Source organism: Medicago truncatula, chromosome 1 (assembly GCF_003473485.1).
Source record: "Medicago truncatula cultivar Jemalong A17 chromosome 1, MtrunA17r5.0-ANR, whole genome shotgun sequence".
Lineage (NCBI taxonomy): Eukaryota > Viridiplantae > Streptophyta > Magnoliopsida > Fabales > Fabaceae > Medicago > Medicago truncatula.
In genome coordinates, this window is record NC_053042.1 from 42,984,240 (window position 1) to 43,006,806 (window position 22,567).

At 33.6% G+C, this 22,567-nt stretch overlaps 1 protein-coding gene across 1 annotated transcript; it reads left to right on the plus strand.

Moving 5' to 3' along the window:
• The first annotated feature begins 13,230 nt into the window (after positions 1–13,230).
• Positions 13,231–17,697, plus strand: LOC11417071 (transcription factor MYB11). Its single transcript, XM_039829817.1, has 4 exons — positions 13,231–13,377; positions 13,489–13,655; positions 14,012–14,141; positions 16,661–17,697. Exons 2-4 carry the CDS (start codon positions 13,523–13,525, stop codon positions 17,511–17,513), a joined length of 1,116 nt encoding a protein of 371 aa, XP_039685751.1. The 5' UTR covers positions 13,231–13,377; positions 13,489–13,522; the 3' UTR covers positions 17,514–17,697.
• Positions 17,698–22,567: the final 4,870 nt, after the last annotated feature.

The window sequence follows — 22,567 nt, forward strand, 5'->3', positions numbered from 1 at the left end:
CTGACTGTGTTAATATATATTATTTTTACTTCTTAAAAAAAAACCTAAAACATTGATTAAGTTAGAAGAGATTCGTGTCATTTCATCTAAACATTTTTTTTTTCATTCAAACTTTTCGTTGTTTGGTGCCTAGTCATAAAAGAAGTAATTTCCTCTAAAAAAAATCAAAAGAAGTCGTAAATATTTCTTGATATCTAGTAGATTCTTGATTTTTAATGTCAACTTACATTTAAGTAACTTATGTTTGGTGTGACATTTAATTTTTTTTAATTAAATTCGATATTATTTTTCAAAAAAATTTAGAGACTTTTTTTAAATTTATTATAGTTTTCATTTGGATTGATTTATTATTTATTAAAAGGTGTAAAATTAAAACGAAACTAAAGTAGCTCAAGGGTTATACTTGCAAAGACACCACAACCTTTAAGTAAGGTTTTTAATGTATTTTTTAAGATTTTTCAGAATAAGGGTATGCATGTTTTGGTGTGGCGCATCCTATTTGTAGATTCTAAGTGCGAATACACGGGTTTTATCCTTTATAACTCAATGGTCGGACGACCATTGAATCATGTGAAGGGCTCTGACGGCCTTCGAATGTATTATTTGATGCATCACGACTCTTCATCGGTGCATATAGTCTGCAATGATAGATGAATACCTATTAGACCTCAGTTGAAATAATGAACTTTGTAGTGAGGATTGGACATTGGCCTAGCTGTAACGCCCTAGTTATTTATTTAATTATTTTATTATGTGGAGTATGTATATATATTATTATATATGATGTTTGGTGGTTTATGTGGAGTATATGCATATATTTGTATATATGTGCTTGTTGGATGTTTTATGTGGTGTATTAATTTAGTATATGGTTTATTTAATAATAATTAAAATAAGTATGAAATGGTAATTATTTTGGAGTTTGGGAAATAATAGGAGTTATTAGAAGTTATGGGGAGTTAAGTATAATTAAAGGGAGTTACATTTTAGTGGGAGGTTAATACAGAGAAGTTAGAGTAGTTTTACGTAGAAGCAGTTTTTGGGAGAAAACAAGAGAAAGCCAAGAGCAAGAGAGAACCAAGGGCTGAGCATTGCTGTGCATTTCTTCTTCAATTTCTAAGGTAAGGGTGAGGTTTACTTCAATAGTATAGAATTTAAAGTCTGATTTTGAGTTTAACAGGTTTTGGTAAAAATTGGGGATTTTGGGTTTTATGTTGAAATTGTAGTTTTTGGAGTTGTAAGCATGAATTTGATGTTAGAAATAGGTTCTAAGTGCATACAGAAAGTTAATTTGCATCTGTAAACTGATTTGGGGAGTGATTGGGAGAAAAATGGGATTTTTGGGTAAAACCAGTTTTCTGCCCGTACAGAAGTTCATCGCTCGCCTCGCGAGTAGCTGTGCTCGCCATGGCGAGTGAGCAACTTCATAGCTCGCCTCGCGAGCAGTCCAACTCGCCATGGCGAGTAAGCCCAGATAAAACTTGATTTTTTGAAAAGTTGTTATAAGGTGTTTTGGGGATGGTTTAAGGTACCTAGATGATAATAAAGATGAATGGTGGAAGTTTTAGGTTAAAAAGATGAATAGGGAACTTAGAATTGGAGTTGGAGTGAGAAAATGTCACTTTTTCCCGAGTGCACCTGATTTTCACTCGCCTCGAGTTCGCCTTGAACTCGCCATGGCGAGCTAGTGTTTTTGTGAACTCGCCATGGCGAGCAGATGTGCTCGCGAGGCGAGCTAGTGCAGTTTTGAGTGCAGTTTTGCTTGCTTGATTAATGAGGTTCGAGTGTTGTTGTTTAAGCATAATTATAATTAATTGTGCATCATTCTGAATGGTTGAATCTCTGTTGGATGTTGATTGATGATGAGGAATGCATTGTATGTTTTAATTATTAATCATACTTGTCGATTAAGTGGAGTCACATGGAGTTGCATTGCATGGTCAGTTGTATGTAGATATACACAAGTAGGTCCATTGCATATGCATAAAACAGCGGTGAGGGCTTCGGTCCTGGAGTACTAGTTGCTCAACAGCGGTGAGGGCTTCGGTCCTGATGAATGCTTTAACCATTCAAAAGCGGTGAGGACCTCGGTCCTGATTGGTACCACATGCATAATTGCATCTCATTAAGAAGTCTAAGATGGTGTCTTAGCAGTGGTCATGTCATTTGCATGAGTCTTGATGTAATGATGATGTTGATGTTTGATATACATTCTTATATATGTGTATTCATTGTGGTCTTGGTGTATTGTTGATGTTGATGATATTATATACATTGTATACTACTTGTTAAGTGGATGATTATGATGATGTTGTTGTGATTGTGAATAATTATAATATTTGCAAGTGTACATGTTGAAGATATAGGGTGTTAGATTCATTAATGATTTTAATATCTATATTTATTGTTGTGAATCTCACCCCTTCTGCTTGAAAATGTTGCCCTTCCTATGGGTAACTTGCAGGTGATCCTGAGTAGTCGGTGGTGGCTCAAGAGTCGTGTCTAGGGCTCTGATACGTGGGTTGGGAGTCATTTTATTATTTCATTGTTGTTTTCCCTTCCATGTATCAAATTTTGGAACTTGTGGTGTGGAGCCTTTTATTATCTTTTGAACATTGTTGATGAAGTATGCTAAGGCCTTTAATGCCGTAGGATGTTGTTGGATTGAAAACTATTCCGCTGCTATGTTTTCATATTTTATCAAGTGGTTTGATTAAATAGTTTTATTTTCTATTTAAGAAATTTTGAAATTGCAATGTAGCATACCCGTTTGGTGAAATACTCTGATGATTATTGTTATTTATTTACTTTTGGGTAACGGGGTGTTACAATTTGGTATCAGAGCAGGTTGGTCCGTCCGGCCAAGTAGTAGAGTCTTGTTGAGCCACCTAGGATAGAGTGTCAACTTTAATGTTGCTTTTTGTTGTTGTCCTGTTGGTTGTTTGTTGTGTCTTGGTATGAACTGGTTGGAGAGTAACCATGTTCATATCAATTGCTTTAGTAAGACGGTGTACTTTCCTTCTGCCGGAGAAGAGAGTAAAGCTGAGTTTGTGACTACATAGCAGTTGTAGGAGTTGTTGAATGAAGGTACTTCAGTGGTTGCTTTGACGGCGTCTTTGTCGGTGGAAAATCAAGCTGTGGTTGATGGTTTACCTGTAGTGAATGAATTTCCAGAAGTATTCCCTGATGAGATTCCTGATGTGCCACCAGAGAGGGAGGTTGAGTTCTCAATTGATCTTGTTCCAGGAACTAAGCCGGTGTCGATGGCACCGTACCGTATGTCAGCTTCTGAGTTGGCTGAGTTGAAGAAACAGTTGGAGGACCTGTTAGATAAGAAGTTTGTAAGACCCAGTGTTTCACCTTGGGGAGCACCGGTGTTGTTAGTAAAGAAGAAGGATGGTAGTATGAGACTTTGCATAGATTACCGTCAGTTGAACAAAGTTACGATCAAGAACAGGTATCCGCTTCCTAGAATTGACGACTTGATGGATCAGTTGGTTGGTGCCAAGATTTTCAGTAAGATTGATTTGAGGTCTGGTTATCATCAGATAAAGGTAAAGGATGAGGATATGCAGAAGACGGCCTTTAGGACACGTTATGGTCATTACGAGTACAAAGTGATGCCTTTCGGTGTTACTAATGCGCCTGGTGTTTTTATGGAGTACATGAACCGAATTTTCCATGCTTTTCTGGATAAGTTTGTGGTGGTATTTATTGATGATATTTTAATCTATTCCAAGAATGAGGAGGAACACGCAGAGCATCTGAGAATAGTGTTGCAAGTGTTGAAGGAAAAGAGGTTGTATGCTAAGTTGTCAAAATGTGAGTTCTGGTTAAATGAAGTAAGTTTTCTGGGTCACATTATTTCTGGTAGTGGTATTGCAGTGGATCCTTCAAAGGTTGATGCGGTATCACAATGGGAGACTCCGAAGTCGGTAACTGAGATTAGAAGTTTTCTGGGTTTGGCTGGTTATTACCGCAGGTTCATAGAAGGGTTTTCGAAGTTGGCTCTTCCGTTGACACAGTTGACCTGTAAGGGTAAGTCTTTTGTGTGGGATGCTCAGTGTGAGAGTAGTTTCAATGAATTGAAGCGAAGATTAACAACTGCTCCTGTTTTGATTTTGCCTAAACCAGAAGAACCGTTTGTTGTGTATTGTGATGCATCTAAGCTGGGCTTAGGTGGTGTTCTGATGCAAGATGGTAAGGTGGTAGCTTATGCTTCGAGGCAGTTACGTGTTCATGAGAAGAATTATCCTACACATGACCTGGAGTTAGCTGCGGTGGTGTTTGTTTTGAAAATTTGGAGGCATTATTTGTACGGTTCCAGATTTGAGGTGTTCAGTGATCATAAAAGTTTGAAGTATTTATTTGACCAGAAAGAACTGAACATGAGGCAGAGGAGGTGGTTAGAGTTACTGAAGGATTTTGATTTTGGCTTGAATTACCATCCTGGTAAGGCCAATGTAGTAGCTGATGCTTTGAGTAGGAAGACTTTGCATATGTCTGCTTTGATGGTGAAAGAGTTTGAGTTGTTAGAACAGTTCAGAGACATGAGTCTTGTTTGTGAATTGTCACCCCAGAGTATACAGTTGGGGATGTTGAAAATTGATAGTGATTTCTTGAACAGTATCCGAGAAGCTCAGAAAGAAGATTTGAAATTTGTTGATTTGATGACTTCTGGTAATGACACTGAGAATAGTGATTTCAAAGTTGATGATCAAGGTGTTTTGAGGTTCAGAGGTAGAGTTTGCATTCCTGACAATGAAGAGTTGAAGAAGTTGATTCTTGAGGAGAGTCACAAGAGTAGGTTGAGTATTCACCCGGGGGCTACAAAAATGTACCATGATTTGAAGAAGCTGTTTTGGTGGTCCGGTTTGAAAAGAGATGTTGCTCAGTTTGTTTATGCCTGTTTGATTTGTCAGAAGTCCAAGGTTGAGCATCAGAAGCCTGCAGGGTTGTTGACACCGTTAGATGTACCGGAGTGGAAGTGGGACAGTATCTCCATGGATTTTGTAACGAGTTTACCGAACACTTCGAAAGGACATGATGCCATTTGGGTAGTTGTCGACCGGTTGACGAAGTCGGCACATTTCATTCCTATTAATATCAGTTATCCGGTAGCACAGTTAGCAGAGATTTACATTCACAGTGTGGTGAAGCTTCATGGTGTTCCGTCTAGCATTGTGTCGGATAGGGATCCGAGGTTCACTTCTAGGTTCTGGAAGAGTTTACAGGACGCCTTGGGGTCGAAACTGAAGTTGAGTTCGGCTTATCATCCTCAAACAGATGGTCAGTCGGAAAGGACAATTCAATCATTGGAAGATTTGTTGAGAGTGTGTGTGCTTGAGCAAGGAGGAGCTTGGGACAGTCACTTGCCTTTGATTGAGTTTACTTATAACAACAGCTATCACTCGAGTATTGGTATGGCACCGTTCGAAGCCTTGTATGGTCGGAGGTGTAGGACTCCTTTATGCTGGTTTGAGTCGGGTGAAAGTGTTGTGTTGGGACCGGATTTGGTTCACGAGACTACTGAGAAAGTCAGAATGATAAGGGAAAAGATGAGAGCTTCGCAGAGTCGACAGAAGAGTTACCATGACAAGCGAAGGAAGGATCTTGAGTTTCAGGAGGGTGATCATGTTTTTCTGAGGGTCACTCCTTTAACGGGTGTCGGACGTGCTTTGAAGTCGAGGAAGTTGACTCCTAAGTTTATTGGACCGTATCAGATTTCAGAGAGAATTGGTACAGTGGCATATAGAGTTGGTTTGCCACCACATCTTTCGAACTTGCACGATGTGTTTCATGTTTCTCAGCTTCGGAAGTATGTTGCGGATCCTTCTCATGTGATTCCGAGGGATGATGATGTGCAGGTTAGGGACAACCTGACCGTTGAGACTATGCCATTGAGGATAGATGACAGAAAGGTGAAGTCTTTGAGGGGTAAAGAGATTCCTCTTGTTAGAGTCGTTTGGGGTGGAGCGACTGGTGAAAGTTTGACTTGGGAGCTGGAGAGTAAGATGCGGGAGTCGTATCCGGAGTTGTTTGTTTGAGGTAAGATTTCGAGGACGAAATTCTGTAATTTGGGGAGAGTTGTAACGCCCTAGTTATTTATTTAATTATTTTATTATGTGGAGTATGTATATATATTATTATATATGATGTTTGGTGGTTTATGTGGAGTATATGCATATATTTGTATATATGTGCTTGTTGGATGTTTTATGTGGTGTATTAATTTAGTATATGGTTTATTTAATAATAATTAAAATAAGTATGAAATGGTAATTATTTTGGAGTTTGGGAAATAATAGGAGTTATTAGAAGTTATGGGGAGTTAAGTATAATTAAAGGGAGTTACATTTTAGTGGGAGGTTAATACAGAGAAGTTAGAGTAGTTTTACGTAGAAGCAGTTTTTGGGAGAAAACAAGAGAAAGCCAAGAGCAAGAGAGAACCAAGGGCTGAGCATTGCTGTGCATTTCTTCTTCAATTTCTAAGGTAAGGGTGAGGTTTACTTCAATAGTATAGAATTTAAAGTCTGATTTTGAGTTTAACAGGTTTTGGTAAAAATTGGGGATTTTGGGTTTTATGTTGAAATTGTAGTTTTTGGAGTTGTAAGCATGAATTTGATGTTAGAAATAGGTTCTAAGTGCATACAGAAAGTTAATTTGCATCTGTAAACTGATTTGGGGAGTGATTGGGAGAAAAATGGGATTTTTGGGTAAAACCAGTTTTCTGCCCGTACAGAAGTTCATCGCTCGCCTCGCGAGTAGCTGTGCTCGCCATGGCGAGTGAGCAACTTCATAGCTCGCCTCGCGAGCAGTCCAACTCGCCATGGCGAGTAAGCCCAGATAAAACTTGATTTTTTGAAAAGTTGTTATAAGGTGTTTTGGGGATGGTTTAAGGTACCTAGATGATAATAAAGATGAATGGTGGAAGTTTTAGGTTAAAAAGATGAATAGGGAACTTAGAATTGGAGTTGGAGTGAGAAAATGTCACTTTTTCCCGAGTGCACCTGATTTTCACTCGCCTCGAGTTCGCCTTGAACTCGCCATGGCGAGCTAGTGTTTTTGTGAACTCGCCATGGCGAGCAGATGTGCTCGCGAGGCGAGCTAGTGCAGTTTTGAGTGCAGTTTTGCTTGCTTGATTAATGAGGTTCGAGTGTTGTTGTTTAAGCATAATTATAATTAATTGTGCATCATTCTGAATGGTTGAATCTCTGTTGGATGTTGATTGATGATGAGGAATGCATTGTATGTTTTAATTATTAATCATACTTGTCGATTAAGTGGAGTCACATGGAGTTGCATTGCATGGTCAGTTGTATGTAGATATACACAAGTAGGTCCATTGCATATGCATAAAACAGCGGTGAGGGCTTCGGTCCTGGAGTACTAGTTGCTCAACAGCGGTGAGGGCTTCGGTCCTGATGAATGCTTTAACCATTCAAAAGCGGTGAGGACCTCGGTCCTGATTGGTACCACATGCATAATTGCATCTCATTAAGAAGTCTAAGATGGTGTCTTAGCAGTGGTCATGTCATTTGCATGAGTCTTGATGTAATGATGATGTTGATGTTTGATATACATTCTTATATATGTGTATTCATTGTGGTCTTGGTGTATTGTTGATGTTGATGATATTATATACATTGTATACTACTTGTTAAGTGGATGATTATGATGATGTTGTTGTGATTGTGAATAATTATAATATTTGCAAGTGTACATGTTGAAGATATAGGGTGTTAGATTCATTAATGATTTTAATATCTATATTTATTGTTGTGAATCTCACCCCTTCTGCTTGAAAATGTTGCCCTTCCTATGGGTAACTTGCAGGTGATCCTGAGTAGTCGGTGGTGGCTCAAGAGTCGTGTCTAGGGCTCTGATACGTGGGTTGGGAGTCATTTTATTATTTCATTGTTGTTTTCCCTTCCATGTATCAAATTTTGGAACTTGTTGATGTGCCCTTTCATTGGCTAACTTTTGTTGTTTAGGCTTAATGCCAAGATGTTGTTGGAGATTAAAATATTGTTGTTGCTATTGAAAATGCAAAACGTTCCGCTGCATTAATTTGAAGTTATGACTGTTGTTGAATTAAATAGTTTTATTTTCTATTTAAGAATTTCGATGTTGCGATGTAGCATGCCCGTTTGGTGTAATACTCTGATGTTTATATGCTATTTTATTCCTTTTGGGTAACGGGGTGTTACACTAGCCAAAACCAATATTTTCCTGAACAATAAAACATAAGGGGACTTCTATGGTACACCAGTAAATTACGGTGTACCGGTACTCTCGCTTATAATTTTTATAAATTAACTATCATTTTTTATGAAGAAAATAGGTGTTTGTTGACATATATATTTTAGAAAATATCATTTTATATGAAAAAAACATCATTTCATTTTTTATAAAAATCATACTAATTTTTTTACTTGTAAAAAATACTCAAAATTCTCTATTATGAGTAATAAGAATTCAGAAAAATCAAATTTTATTGTGTTGACATTTTTGGTAAATAAGATTTAGTTATTATAATTATAGGTGATAGAAAATAATATTTTCCTACAAAAAATAACTCATTTAACTATTAATTTAAGAATTTGGTGTACCAATACACTCAAATTGTTGGATGTACCATAGAACTTGCCAAAGCATAAACGATATATTATCACTTTAGATGAAGTCTTACAAAGTCACAAATATCTGAGCATACAATTTAAAAATTCAGAAAAAAAAATACAAATCATTTACTTTTTTCTCTTTTTCTAGTCTTTTTTTTTTCTCGAGTGTCACCAAATACTTTTCTAACTGATCAGAACCAAATATTCAAAATCAACCAAATATTTTTCTACTTGTCAGACCATCATATGTGTCTAGTTTATCTTTTCTACACTGTGTCACCATAATATCATCATGTCTAGTTTGTCTTTTTCTTTTTCTTTTGTTTTAATTTTTTTGTTGTGAAAAAGGAATATATTTAGGTGCGCTGATAATATTTCATACAATGTAACGAGTTGTCATAGTAATTTCTCCATTTATTAAAATTTTAAAATAATTTTTTATTATATATTTTGTTAGTTAAAATATTCTTTTAATGTTGACATTAACTTTTTTATATAATGATTATTGATTGATATACCAGTAAATAAATTTTTATAAGGATTGACATGATATATTTTTTTGGTTACAAGGATTGACATGATAATAAGATACTATAATGAATGACTAATATAAATAATTTTTTTATTGTGAAACTAATATGATAATTTCAACGAAATTTATTACCGTAAGAAACTATTTGGCTAACATAATGCACAATTAAAAACTATTTGAAATTTCATAACAACGAAGAACAATTGTGATTATTATTACACATTCATGGATCAAATTACTTTTTTTTTTTTAACGGTGGAGGTCAATTTCTACTTGTTATACAATTAAGAGGAGAATAGAGATAGAGAGAGAAGATTGTCTCTTTAGTGAGTTCGGAATTGCTCTATTTAAGGAGTCATCTATTTAGACATTTAATGTATAACATGTGGCAAAAAAAAATATTACGGGTTGAGATTAAAAAATAAAAATTATGGGTTTTTAAATAATAATAATAAACCCATAATTTGTATGAGTGACGTAATATTGCAGTAATTATATAAAAAATAATTACGTAGATAATATTATGTAATGTTTAAATATACTAAATGCAAATTTATTAGCATTAATATAATGTTATTATTTTATACGTAAAAATCCGTTCTACTAGTGCATTTATATGTACCGATATGAAATGCGTCTAAAAGATGTGCCGGTATGATAAAATTGATAAAATAAAATTTTGAAAACTCATGATTATTTTCAAAAAGATCAAGACTTATAAAAAAACAACATCATGACTCAAAGACCGGTCAATCTTAACTAACACATCAACATATTGATCGATTAGCTTTATTGTTAGGCTAAATTATATTTTGGTCCTTTATGTATCACTTTGATCTCTTAAGTTTTTCATTTCATTTTGGTAGCTTAAATTACAATCATTAAGAAATTATGTTTTTAAGTTTTTTTTCATTTTATTTTGGTCATTTAACTTATAAATATTAGATATTTTCATCTTTTAAGTTACAAATCTTAGACACTTTAATCCTTCCTATCAGAGACCAGAATGTATATTAATATCTAAAATTTAAGAGATCAAAATGTCCAACCTTCATAACTCAAAGGATCAAATAAAACGGAAAAAAAACTTAAGAGAGCAAATTATATAATGTTTGTAACTTAAAAGACCAAAGTAAAATGAAAGATATTTAAAAGACCAAAGGTGAAACATAAAAATAACTTGAGGGACCAACAATATAATTTAACCTTATTATTACAAGTGAGGATATCAACAACCACCAAGAAGTCCACATGTAATTCTACTACTCTAACTTTTTGCATACTATAGATTTTCCAATACGTCCCAAAGCTTGGCCACTTAAACACTACATATTAAATACAGAGGAATGATATATGAACGTTATTAATATTTTTAATATTTTTTGATTGATTTCAATTTGTGTGTTACTCGCAATGTTATATAGTGTTGCATTAGTTGTCTAATTTTGATTGTACGGATAAAACAACTCTTAAATATATTAAATCTTATGCAAATCCACCTTACCATTCACCGTTACGTGCAATCACACCACCACACTCTGCTCTCCCACTATCACCGCATATATATATATTTTTTTTTATAAATTATATATGTGTGTGTATATATAAGCTGGGTGTTTATGTGTGGATTGGATTGATTTTGAGGTAAAATATCATCCGATCTAAAATAATAATCACATATGATTCGGTTTGGATAACTATTCTAAAAAAGTCTGATCCGATACAAATATATGTGGTTTAATTTGGATTGGTTTTTGTATATCTAAAATGAATAATATATTTCTTTATTTACTATTTTTAAAGAATATATATTTACAAAAACACGGTAAAATAATAGATTTGATGCAAAATATATTAAAAATTTAAAATTACAGTTGAAAATTATCAATTATTTTTAAACATATCAAGTAATAATAATAATAATATAGATTAAATTAGTACAATATATAAGATTAAAAACCTACGAGCAACATAATAATGCAATATATAATGACTTAATACATGATTTGGTCCCTTAACTTATTTTTTAATTTTATTTTGGTCCCTTAACTTTAAACTGTCTCAATTTGATCCCATAACTTTACCTCCGTTTACTTTGTTGGAACAAAATGTGTTTCACAATGGACCTTAATGAGTTTTGATGATAACAAGGTATTAAAAATTGTCAATTGGTTATTACTAATAATTGTTCAAGTGTACAGGACCAAATGCTAGTCAAGTAATTTCAATAGGTCTTGGAAGAACAAAGGAAAGCAAAGGAATTCATAGCATCTGAAGAAAACTGCGTCTGAAGCTTGAAGTGCTCCTGAAGCTAAAGTGCATCTGAAGTGATGACGTCATCAGAAGCAGAAGCTCATCAGAAGCAAGGTTTTCATCAGAAGCGATATCATCACCAGAAGCTACATTTAATCCGTAAATTCAAACTGAAGATCCAAAGTAGCTGTTTCTCATTTCAACCTTATCTAAGAAGAACGAAGAATTGAAAGGGAGGTATCAACGGTTATTTGGATAGCACTGAGTATCTGTCCTTCGTTAACAGAGTTGACAAAGTACAAGTGTACAACCACTACCTCCACTACTCTGTTTTGTCCACGCTACAAGACAAGACAACAGCTATGCCTGCAGAATTTGTGCCTTCAAGATGGGAATGAATTTGAAGCTAATTCCTCAAAGGACTACACCCAAATCAGGCAAAGGATTACTGGTGAATGATCAAAGGATTCCAAACGACTCTTTAGACGTGCTAATCATCTCAACGTCTCTTTCACACCTCTATATAAAGGAGTGAAGACTTGAAGATTGAAGATAGATATATACAAGTTAAAAAGCGCCAAAACTCTGTCAATTTGATTCTACAAAGCACACTGAATTTCTGCACTGATTTGATACATCTTAGAAATTCAAAAGTCTAGAGTCTCTAACGTATTGTATTGTGAACACCACTGATTGTATATCAAGTGTTCAAGTCAAACTTATTTCATTGTATTTTTGTTTGATCAGAAGCCTCTTGCCTGTGTGCTTGAGCATTAGAAGACTCTTGCTTAGTGCTTGAGCATTGGAAGACTCTTGCGTGTGTGCTTGAGCATTTTTTGAGAAGTCTCATACTTAGAGAGTATTGAGCATTTTGTAATCTTTGTGATTGTAGTGAAATCTCCTTGGAAGTGCAAGGGGGACTGGACTACTTCCGATTTGTGGAAGGAACCAGGATAACTGTTTGTGTCTTGCTTTTCTTTTCTCTGCTTTGATCTTTTCCGCTGCATATCTGATTCTGATCATTTCATCAGAAGCACTCACAAACTGCTTCTGAAGTTTTATCAGAAGAAGATTTTTTTTTAAAGAGAAAAAGAAAACACAATTCAACCCCCCCTCTTGTGTTTTTCTCACCTTCATACTTAAGTGGTCGCTTCTGTTAAAAAAACTAACAGAAGGGACCACTTAGGTAAACAGAGGTAAAGTTATGAGATCAAATTGAGACGGTTTAAAGTTAAGGGACCAAAATGAAATTAAAAAATAATTTTTATATATGAATCTAAATATTTATCTTTCACTGTGTATAATTTTTAATTTTACCTGTTTGAATCTAACTCTACAATACAAATATATTAATTGAAAGGAATGAGAAAAGTATGGTTAATACTCGACGAAATGGAGATAAGCATGAGGTGTATTCTTATTCTACCCAGTACCCATCAAAATATTAAACTACCTAATAAGACAAGAAAGAGACGCAATATAAATTAACTAATCAAACACTCATATAGTTTTTCTTAAGGACATTTTGAGTTGAACAACAAAGACCACCAACAAATTTATGTCATTGAATAATAGCAAGGGCATGGAAATGCACTTTATATGATAATTATATTCATATTTCATATTCATATACATATACAGGAGTACATCAACGTGGGAGATGGAAGCCCCGCAAGGAGGGTGTAGACGGTGGATGAGCCACGATCGTAGCATTGTTACAAAACCAACGTGGCACAATCTGCCACCACATATATGTTTTAAATGAATAGCCCCACCTCACACACATTGCTACCTTTTTCAATTCTATAAATTATTTCAACTGCTCTCTCATACGTTTCATAATTGTTGGGTTTTAGACATGACAACATATACAAACATGCACTAACCTTTCTCCACCTCGTTGTCTAGTCTAGTCTCATTCCTCAAACACTTACTAGGTAGCTATAACCACCACCGTCAAAAACAAAGGTAGCTATAATAACCATTTCAATTTTCATGTGCTTATTTATTTAATTTCTTGTCTTGCTAGCTTGCTACCTTTTTCTTGTGTAACATTTTAGTGCATTGTTTATTTTATAGTAGCATTGTGGACAAAAACATTCACTAGTTAGATATGGGAAGAACTCCTTGTTGTGCAAAAGTAGGGTTGAAAAGAGGAAGATGGACAGCAGAAGAAGATGAGATCTTGTCAAAATACATTCAAGCCAATGGAGAAGGTTCTTGGAGGTCATTGCCAAAGAATGCAGGTATAGTAATGATACTATATATTAGAGGCCAAATGTATTTAGTGTGAGAGAATAATTTTGATATACATCGTAAACGTTTTACATTATCAATCAATCGCAAACAATCATTAATTTGCATGATTAAAAGTCAACCTTTCTTAATCAGTTAAAGATTACGACCTGATTGTACATTGTCGGTGTATGTAAATTAAATCATTATTTGAAGTTTGAACTATTTTTTATTTATAGTGGGTTTGTTAATATTTCAATGACAAACTACTATGTCGTTATTTATTTATTTTTTTAAGAAATTACTTTGTGTTAGTATAAATGAATTGGCTTCAATTTTAACTAGAATTTTATTTGGGAATTTGAAGGATTATTAAGGTGTGGGAAGAGTTGTAGACTAAGATGGATTAACTATTTGAGAACTGATCTAAAAAGAGGGAACATTTCTGCTCAAGAGGAAGATACCATTGTGAAGCTCCATACTACTTATGGTAACAGGTTTGTGCTACTTGCATTGAATATTATAGTTTTAATTATAGATTAAAATAAGTTTACCAACTTTAGCACTTTTCTTAAAGAAAAATTTACCCTTTTTATTTAGGATCATGCTTGCCCACGTATATTTAGCCTATGTCTTTATATTTGTAATACAAATTTGATGGAGACTACTAACCATCAAATTTAAGATTTTTTTATTTTATGAAAAATACAAATTTGAGAGTTGACCGTAGGATGTGGGTATGGCATGGCAGCTATTTTTTTTGGTAACTTTGTCATTAATTGATATATATTTGTAATTCATAACTTTAGAATTGCTTTTTCTAGGTTCTACTGGAATTTACATTTTCGTTTATTTAATTCACATTACCAACCCAAAATTAATATATACTCCACGTGATCTCTTATTCATTTTCTTTCCATACTCTTCATTTACATATTTTAAAGTTAGGGTTAAAACATAAAAGTGAGAGCTTGCCGGATACTACGGGGAAGCTGTTTTTTGACTTTTGTTTTTTTGTGATATTTTAATTTTCCCATCACTTGCAAAATGCGTTGCTTTATTAAAAAATTTAAAATACTCGTGTCAGGTTGTCATTGTTTCCAATTAAACTGGAATTATTTTTAAATAAAAAAGTAAACTGCAATGTTGTACCTTTGTTTTTTTGTAAGAAAAATCCAGTATCTAAATCGTACCTCTGTTTTGGAATAATTCGTGGGCCCTAAAACCCTTTATTATTGGACCTAAAATAATAACGTGTAGTGTTTTTTACCACTAATACTAGTATAAAACAGTACTATTATAATTTCAAAGACTACGAGTGTTTCCTCAAAAAATAATCCGAGTAATTTCAAGGACATGTTTTTTAACCAGTTATTTCTGCTGCCGGATTTTCTTTATAATGTCCTAATAAAGGCCAACAGTACTACTACTAATGAATTGATAACGTGCACAAAATGATAATTGGGGCATATTTGTCCTAGTGATCTTGTTTCAATATATCTATCTCGTAACCAAATTAAAATAATTTATTTCAATTATTCATTTATTATTCTCTTTCAAAGTCATTAAAACTCGAAGTCATTCAAATATCTTCCCATTTATCCCATCAAAATTCTTTTTTTATGTAAAACATTTTTCTTAAGAAGCATAATAATCATCACATTACTTTTTCTCCCTCTATTTTAAAGATTTTGTTAGTTAATTTGAAGAGTGTCGGAGTTACCGATGTATTTAAACTATATGATAAACATATGCTTTAATTATCAATGGATCTTTTTTTATTTTATTTTATATAAAACCGGAAAAGAAATGACTATGCTTCTTAAGAAACATTGACACACTATACTTGGTTGATGTAGGCAAATAATTCACCATGAAATCCAACTGTTTTCCTAGAAAGTATTTTTATTTTTTTGGATCATGTTAAGAAATATTAAAGATCCTCTCAAATAGAAAAACAAATATTATAAGGACAGTTTTTTAAAGTAAAAAAGAATGATAAATGGTGACAACTAGGGTACCCATGGAAGAATGGTGGGTAATTTACCCCAACCAATAGACATTAGCCACATAAGCACATTTTTAAGTGGTATCCATGAACTATCTTTACTCCACCAACAAATTGCTCATTTTCATTGGTTGGTGGGTAAATTACCTACCATTCTTCAAAGGTAATTTAGAAAAAACCATGATAAATTTATATAGAAGTTTTTTTTTTTTACAGAATTATGTGGAAGAAGTTAATTTCTTTTGTTTTAATATATTGAATGCAGAATTCTTAAGATAATTTTTTTCTTAACAAGTGCCTTAAGTAATAATTAACATTTTCCTTATTTTTTTCAAGTAGAAAAAAGATACTTGTGTGTGACATATAAAAAACTAAAAAGCGAGAAAGGTAGAAGTAAAAACATATAATAGATAAAGTAGTTATGTCAACATAACTCGGTTGATATGGACGATACACTGTAATATACGAAGACTAAGATTTAAACCCTTAATTTCTTACTTATTCAACGATACAAACCGAAAGAGTACTCTACACAAACTGATAGACTACTCTAGACAAACAATGAGTACTATTTTTTTATGGAGATATTAAAGTTGTTCCCGTCTTTTTTGGGCACTTCAAAAATCATGGATTAATTATTATAATGCCCACATGCCTAACTATTTGGTGAAACATTAAATGAGGTTCATGCTAGTAGTACGTATTATTTTTTGGAAGCAAAAAAAAAAAAAATCACCCAAGTTGGTCTTTGAATATGGGTTTGGATTATTTTCCTACCAGTAACAAACATCATTTTGTTATCCTCGTGAGCTTATCTCAGTTGATAAGGACAGTGTATAATATGTGCAAGGTGCGGGGTTCAACTCCCGACCACCACACAAAAAAAAAAAAAAACATCATTTTGGTCATAAAGTGGTACGGAACAAAACAAGTGAAAAGGAATATACTAGTATATAACACAAGGAAGAAATTATGATTTGAAGTTTATTGGGTTTGTGTGATTTTCAGGTGGTCCATGATAGCTAGCCACTTGCCAGGAAGAACGGACAATGAAATTAAAAATCATTGGAATTCTCACCTAAGCAGAAAAATCTACAGTTTCTCAAAAATTTCCACAACTATAGAGCCAAAGATCATGGATATTGTTCGTCCTCCTAAGCGTAAATGTGGTAAAACAAGTCGTTGGGCCATGAAGAAGAACAAAAGCTACAAAAAACAAACCATTATTAATACTAAAGAAAATTATATTGAACCAGAAGTTCAAATTCCACGTACTCCTTCACTAGATTGTGAAGTTACAGAGAAAATAATCGATGACGTGGAGGTAAAAACAACACATGATGAGAAAGAAACAACGTATGAATTATGTGACGACATCTTAGGGCTTAGTGAGTTGTTAGATGACATTAATGAAGACAGTGGGGCAATGTGTATAAGTACTCATGTCAAGACAATGGAAAATTGTTTGCTGGAAACAAGTGGGTCTGTTTCAAATTTAAGTCAAGAGAGAGAAATGATGGGTGATGGAGGTGAAGAAAATGAAAGAACAACCAATGATGATGGAGACTGTCTTAAATATAATTTGGTTTCATGTGAAGACCCCGAAAGTAGTGTGAACCAAACCTCAAACAACGGTGAAAGTGGAGAATGGTCTTTGAATATGGGTTTAGATTTGGATGATAAATGGAATTGGGAGAGTGTTATGGAATTTAGTTTTGATGATGATAATAGTAATAGGGAGCATAAAGAAAATCTTTTGAATTGGTTGTGTGAAGATGATGATTGGGAAGGTGATAGTAAGAGGTTGGGTGAGATAGATTCTCAGAAACAAAATGATTTGATTGCTTGGTTTCTCTCTTGAAAAAACAATGTTGTTCTGGTTTGAGTGTTTAGGGTTTTTTCTTTTTTATGGGTTTTAGTGAGTAGCTTATTTTTTACATTGCCAATTTAGTGTAGCTTTTTGAAAAATTTGTCATTGTAGAATAAATAATAAAACGTGAATACAAAATAATAAAAGTGAGTGGTGAATTTTTTGGATTGATTTATCTTTTGACTCACAAGTACTGCAATAGATTATTAAAAATCTAAATAAGGATGTTCATGTGTTACAATAATTACATTGTATATGAGAATATTAGAAAACGCTAATTTAGGTGTTGTAAATTTGAAGATATTTCAAAACTTTAATTTTTTTTTTCTTTAAATGAGAAATATAAAAAATAAAATAAAATAATTTAGTAGAGAAATATTTATTTTATTATTATTATTATTAAATATATGTCCCTATCTTTTTGATTTAAGTCTTTAGTTTTCTTGAAAATATTGGCTTGGTCAAAGGCCTTGTCTTAATTAGCACACGTTACTCGTTACTCATTTATTTTGAAAACGGTCATGCTTAGTAAAGTGAATTGATTCATTGCTTCGAGCAACAGAAAATGGAGAAATACATTTCTAAACAAAGAGTATGCAGTATATGAATCGGAACTCTCTCTCCTCCTAAGATATTGTTTTCCTTCCTCCTATAAATTGGATTTTTGGGTTACATATCTCCTGTTATCTTTGAGATATATTTGAGTTGTTCTGTCACCTTCGACTATGATTCATATTGGAGAGGGACTTGTTGTATCCTGGTAGGATATGCGCTTATGAGGCAGATAAATCCTTAAATACAGCGACTTCGTCACGCCTCAAATTATATAGGTTAGGTTTATCATTGTGTCGGTTTTATAATAATCGTTGGTGGATGATGTTGATAGAGCTGTGTCGGTGGCCAATTTCATACAGCAATATTAAGCACATATAAGTTTATTTGATATCTTTTGTTTATCTAATTTCATATTTAACCGTTTACACATTTTTATATGTTGATTATTATTTACAGAAATAATTTTATGCCTAATATTACAACATTAGGTGGGATAGAGTTGCTTTCACCTATGATGAAGTAAGCAAATATAAAAGGGGAAAAGGAACTAAAGATGGATTAGGTTAAGAAGAAGACACCCAAAATCTAAAAATTGATAAGTCAACTAGGATTCATCACAACTAGAATTTTTATCCGTGCTACCGTTTGGGTCATAAACAATGGAGAAGCAAGCTAATATATTGCAAAGAGAAATTACCGTGCTTCTTTTCTTCAGGTTATGGTGAGTGATAATCGCAGCCTTGACATGAGTTTCGGTTCTTATCCGTTGTGTGTTTTATTTCAATTCATGTGTTATGACGGTTATTTTTTTGAGAAATTTTTCCAATTTGACAGTGGATTTGGTATATTTTATATAAAACTTAGCAGTCTGTCATAAAAATAAGAGCCAAAGGCTTAATTCGGAAGAAATGTTTAACAAACATTGTGATTAAAAACTGAATGAAATTACGGGGACGTAAAATTCCAAAACAATTAAATACGATGGTAACAAATGAGCAAAATAGAAATATCCATCCATATTCCGTAGTACACAAACTCGCAAAAAAAAAAAAAAGAAGAAAATATTCAAAATTATGGCAACAGGCTTGATTTTTCTACGATGCACGGAGGATTTTTGACACACTTCAACAAAAAGATAAATCAGTATATTTGATCCTGCAATATGATACTACACTTTTACTGTCAAAATAAAAACTAATTTTTTCCTTTCTTTTTTTTTTTTGGTTACATCAGTAGACAGATCCGATACTTTGAAATCTAACAATATACCATAATTCATAACTAATAAAAGACATATTTATATGAAGAACTGCACGTGTATATAAACTCAAATAAGGAATATAACCTGGGATGAACACAACAGTTGATTGCAAAAATTGTGTTTTACATTACTGATAAATTGGAAAACACATTCGGTTATAGATCAGAGAGAACGACTTGTGAATTCTTAGCATCAAAGGGGATATGACAGTAAGCTGGACAGACACGTCCAAACCAAGCAAATGCAAACAATTATTGCTTGCATAGGCAAGCACACAACGTAAACCATGTACCATTAGCCAATGTGTAGTGTATTAATTGGTACTCATTTAATTCCATATCTCAAGGATAATAGACATGAAGTTTTCTAGATGAAATTGTTCGTAAGGAAATTCTTAATGATGAACCAATTTTAACGCTGGTCCAGACTTTAGATGTCTCCTCTATAGAGGCTGGCCCTAATGCAAATATTGACCCTACTTTACGGAAAGAAATGGATTTTATGCAAGCATGGTTAGATAAGGCTGCTGCAACATAAGTGCCTTTTTCCCCGTGCTTTCCAAGTCTCAAAAGAAAAAATTGAATAAGCAGAAGGTAGATTTTCAAACCAAAACCCGTTCACAGGGTCCTCTTCCAACCTCTAAATGAAGATTGAAACATTTGGGGGATCGGTAACAATGATTCCCGTTTAGTTTTTAGAGATATGTAAATTGTTGTGCAGACGCTTTAGATTCTTCGGGACATGAGCTGCCTGACACTTCTTGGTTCCACGTTATGTCAGTTTCTTTGACATTTGATTTCACTAGAGATAGAAATGGTCTGCCCAACTATAGATTACCATAGCCTTTTCTATCTTCTTTTTCTGTTTTATTTCTGCTTTGTTTTGAGGGTATTGGCCTAGTCCCCCCTCCTTTGTACAGTTTTTCCTTTTTTTAATAATATTACGTATTAGAGAGGCGATAAAGGATGGGAGTTGCTGTTGGGTGCCAACCTAGTTGGGATGTTTCAGCTTCTCCGTGATACCTAACCTCTCTCTTTGCCTATAAAAAAAAAAGTTTTCTAGTTTGTTATTATGATTAGATTTGTTCACCATCATCCTCTTCGGATGCACTGTATGATATTGCTATCAAAGTTGCGGCAACCCCACAATTTAAATTATAAAATGAGTGGAAACAACAAAACACTGGTATATCTTTAACCATAATCCTTTTCTGATGCATTGTATGTTATTGCTAACATAACTTAAGAACTCTAAAGGGTTATAGTTGCTTCATGGGTGCCTTTCCTATGAAGATAACCTTAATTTGCCGCAAGCTTAAAAAAGTGCTAGAAGAAACACTTCATATCATCTAAAGCGGTCATACAAAGATTAAAGACATCATTAAAACGTGATGGTGATTCTTGATAATGTTGGAACATTGGTGTGATGTGGGAAGAAAAATTGGAAGATTAAACACATAAAATAGAGTGTGGATTAAAAAATTGAAAAAATAGAGTGTGGAGGTCCCACATAAAATAGAACACACACATTAATAGTGTGTGTTTAAATTGCAGTATTTACTTTTAAATACTTAATAATGATAAAAATAATAGATTCATGAATATCACTTCCCATAAATTTGGCTTATGGTAGCTGTGATTAGAATAAGAATTTAATTAAATTTCTTATATTTCCTTCATTCAAATCAAATAGTTTGTTTCCTCCACTTTTGTCGATTTGTTTCTTTTGATCCTATCCACAAGTGTTGTTGAACTGATTAATGGATAAACTCCATTTTAATCTTATCCGTTAGAGTAACTGCTGTCGCAATTTTTGCTAAAACAGCTACATAATCTCTATATAAATAGAGGACTCCACTTGGTTTAAAAACACACCAAAGAGTTTCATTGAGTTGTCGGGAACCCTTTCTCTCTTCTCCCTTTCTTGACTTGTGTTGACGAGTCTTTCTTCTCTTCATCTCCTTTTTCTGTCCCTTTGGAATTAAGAGTGTTCTTAAGACCATAGTCCCTTTTTGGTTTAATGTCCCTTCGGAATTAAGAATGGTCTTAAAAACATAGTCCCTTCGATAATATAAGTCCCTTCGAAATAAAGAGTACTATTAAGATCATTGTCCCTTTTGGAATAATAATGTCCCGTCGGAATGATCTTAAAGGTATATAAATATTCTTTCAATACTTTAATTGAGGAGAAATTAAAAAGTGGAAACGGTGGTATCACCATATTTGAGTGATCGTAATGCCATATTGATACTTTGGAGAAATTAAAGTTAGAATGGTGGTAACTGTTGGAACAAAATGTGTTTTACCCTTTAAGAGTTTTGATGATAACAAGGTATTAAAAATTGTCAATCGGATATGCTAATATTTGTTCAAGTGTACAGGACCATAGACAAAATTTGACATCTTAAAAAGGTCTTGGAAGAACAATAAAGAGCAAAGGAATCAACAAAAAGGAAGCTTAAAGCGTATGAAGACAAAGTGCTCCTGAAGTGGTGACGTCATCAAAAGCAAGTTCATCAAAAGCTGAAAATCACCAAAAGCTGCAGTTCATTAGGAGATGCAACATAAAGCTTCAAAAGCTGTTCAATGGATTTAATCTCATGTAAGCATTGCAGAAGACTGAAAGAGTGAAGCAACGGCTAGTTTGAAAGGATTTGAAGACATTGGATGCTTGTTCTTCAAAGAGCGTTGACAAAGTACAATTGTACGAAGTGTACAACCACTACCTCCACTACTCTGTTTTTGTTTCTGCTACAACACAAAAAACAGCTCTGCCTGCAACGATGTTTCTTCACAATGGGAATGCATTTGAAATTTATCCTTCATAGGACAATAACCATATCAAGCAAAAGATCATTGGTGATTGATCAAAGCTTCAAACGACTCTATTTTGAATGTTAGGGTTCATCAATTTCTGGAAAATAGGAAGAACATCATCAACAACAACAAAAACAAAACTCAACAGCAAGAACAAACAATAACAACAAAACCCATCAATAACAACCCCAACAACAATGCAGCAACAACAACAAACAATAACAATCAATAACAACAACAACCCAATAGGAACAACAACTAGAAAAATGAGTAGAAAAACAACAAATTAGAGTTTGTGAAAGTTAGAGGGTTAGAAGAAGTAGTTTGGGAGAAACTGAGACCAAAATCATACCAAAACTCACCAAAAAAAAAAAAAATCCTAGTATCATATTTGTATTCTTATCAATAATTAA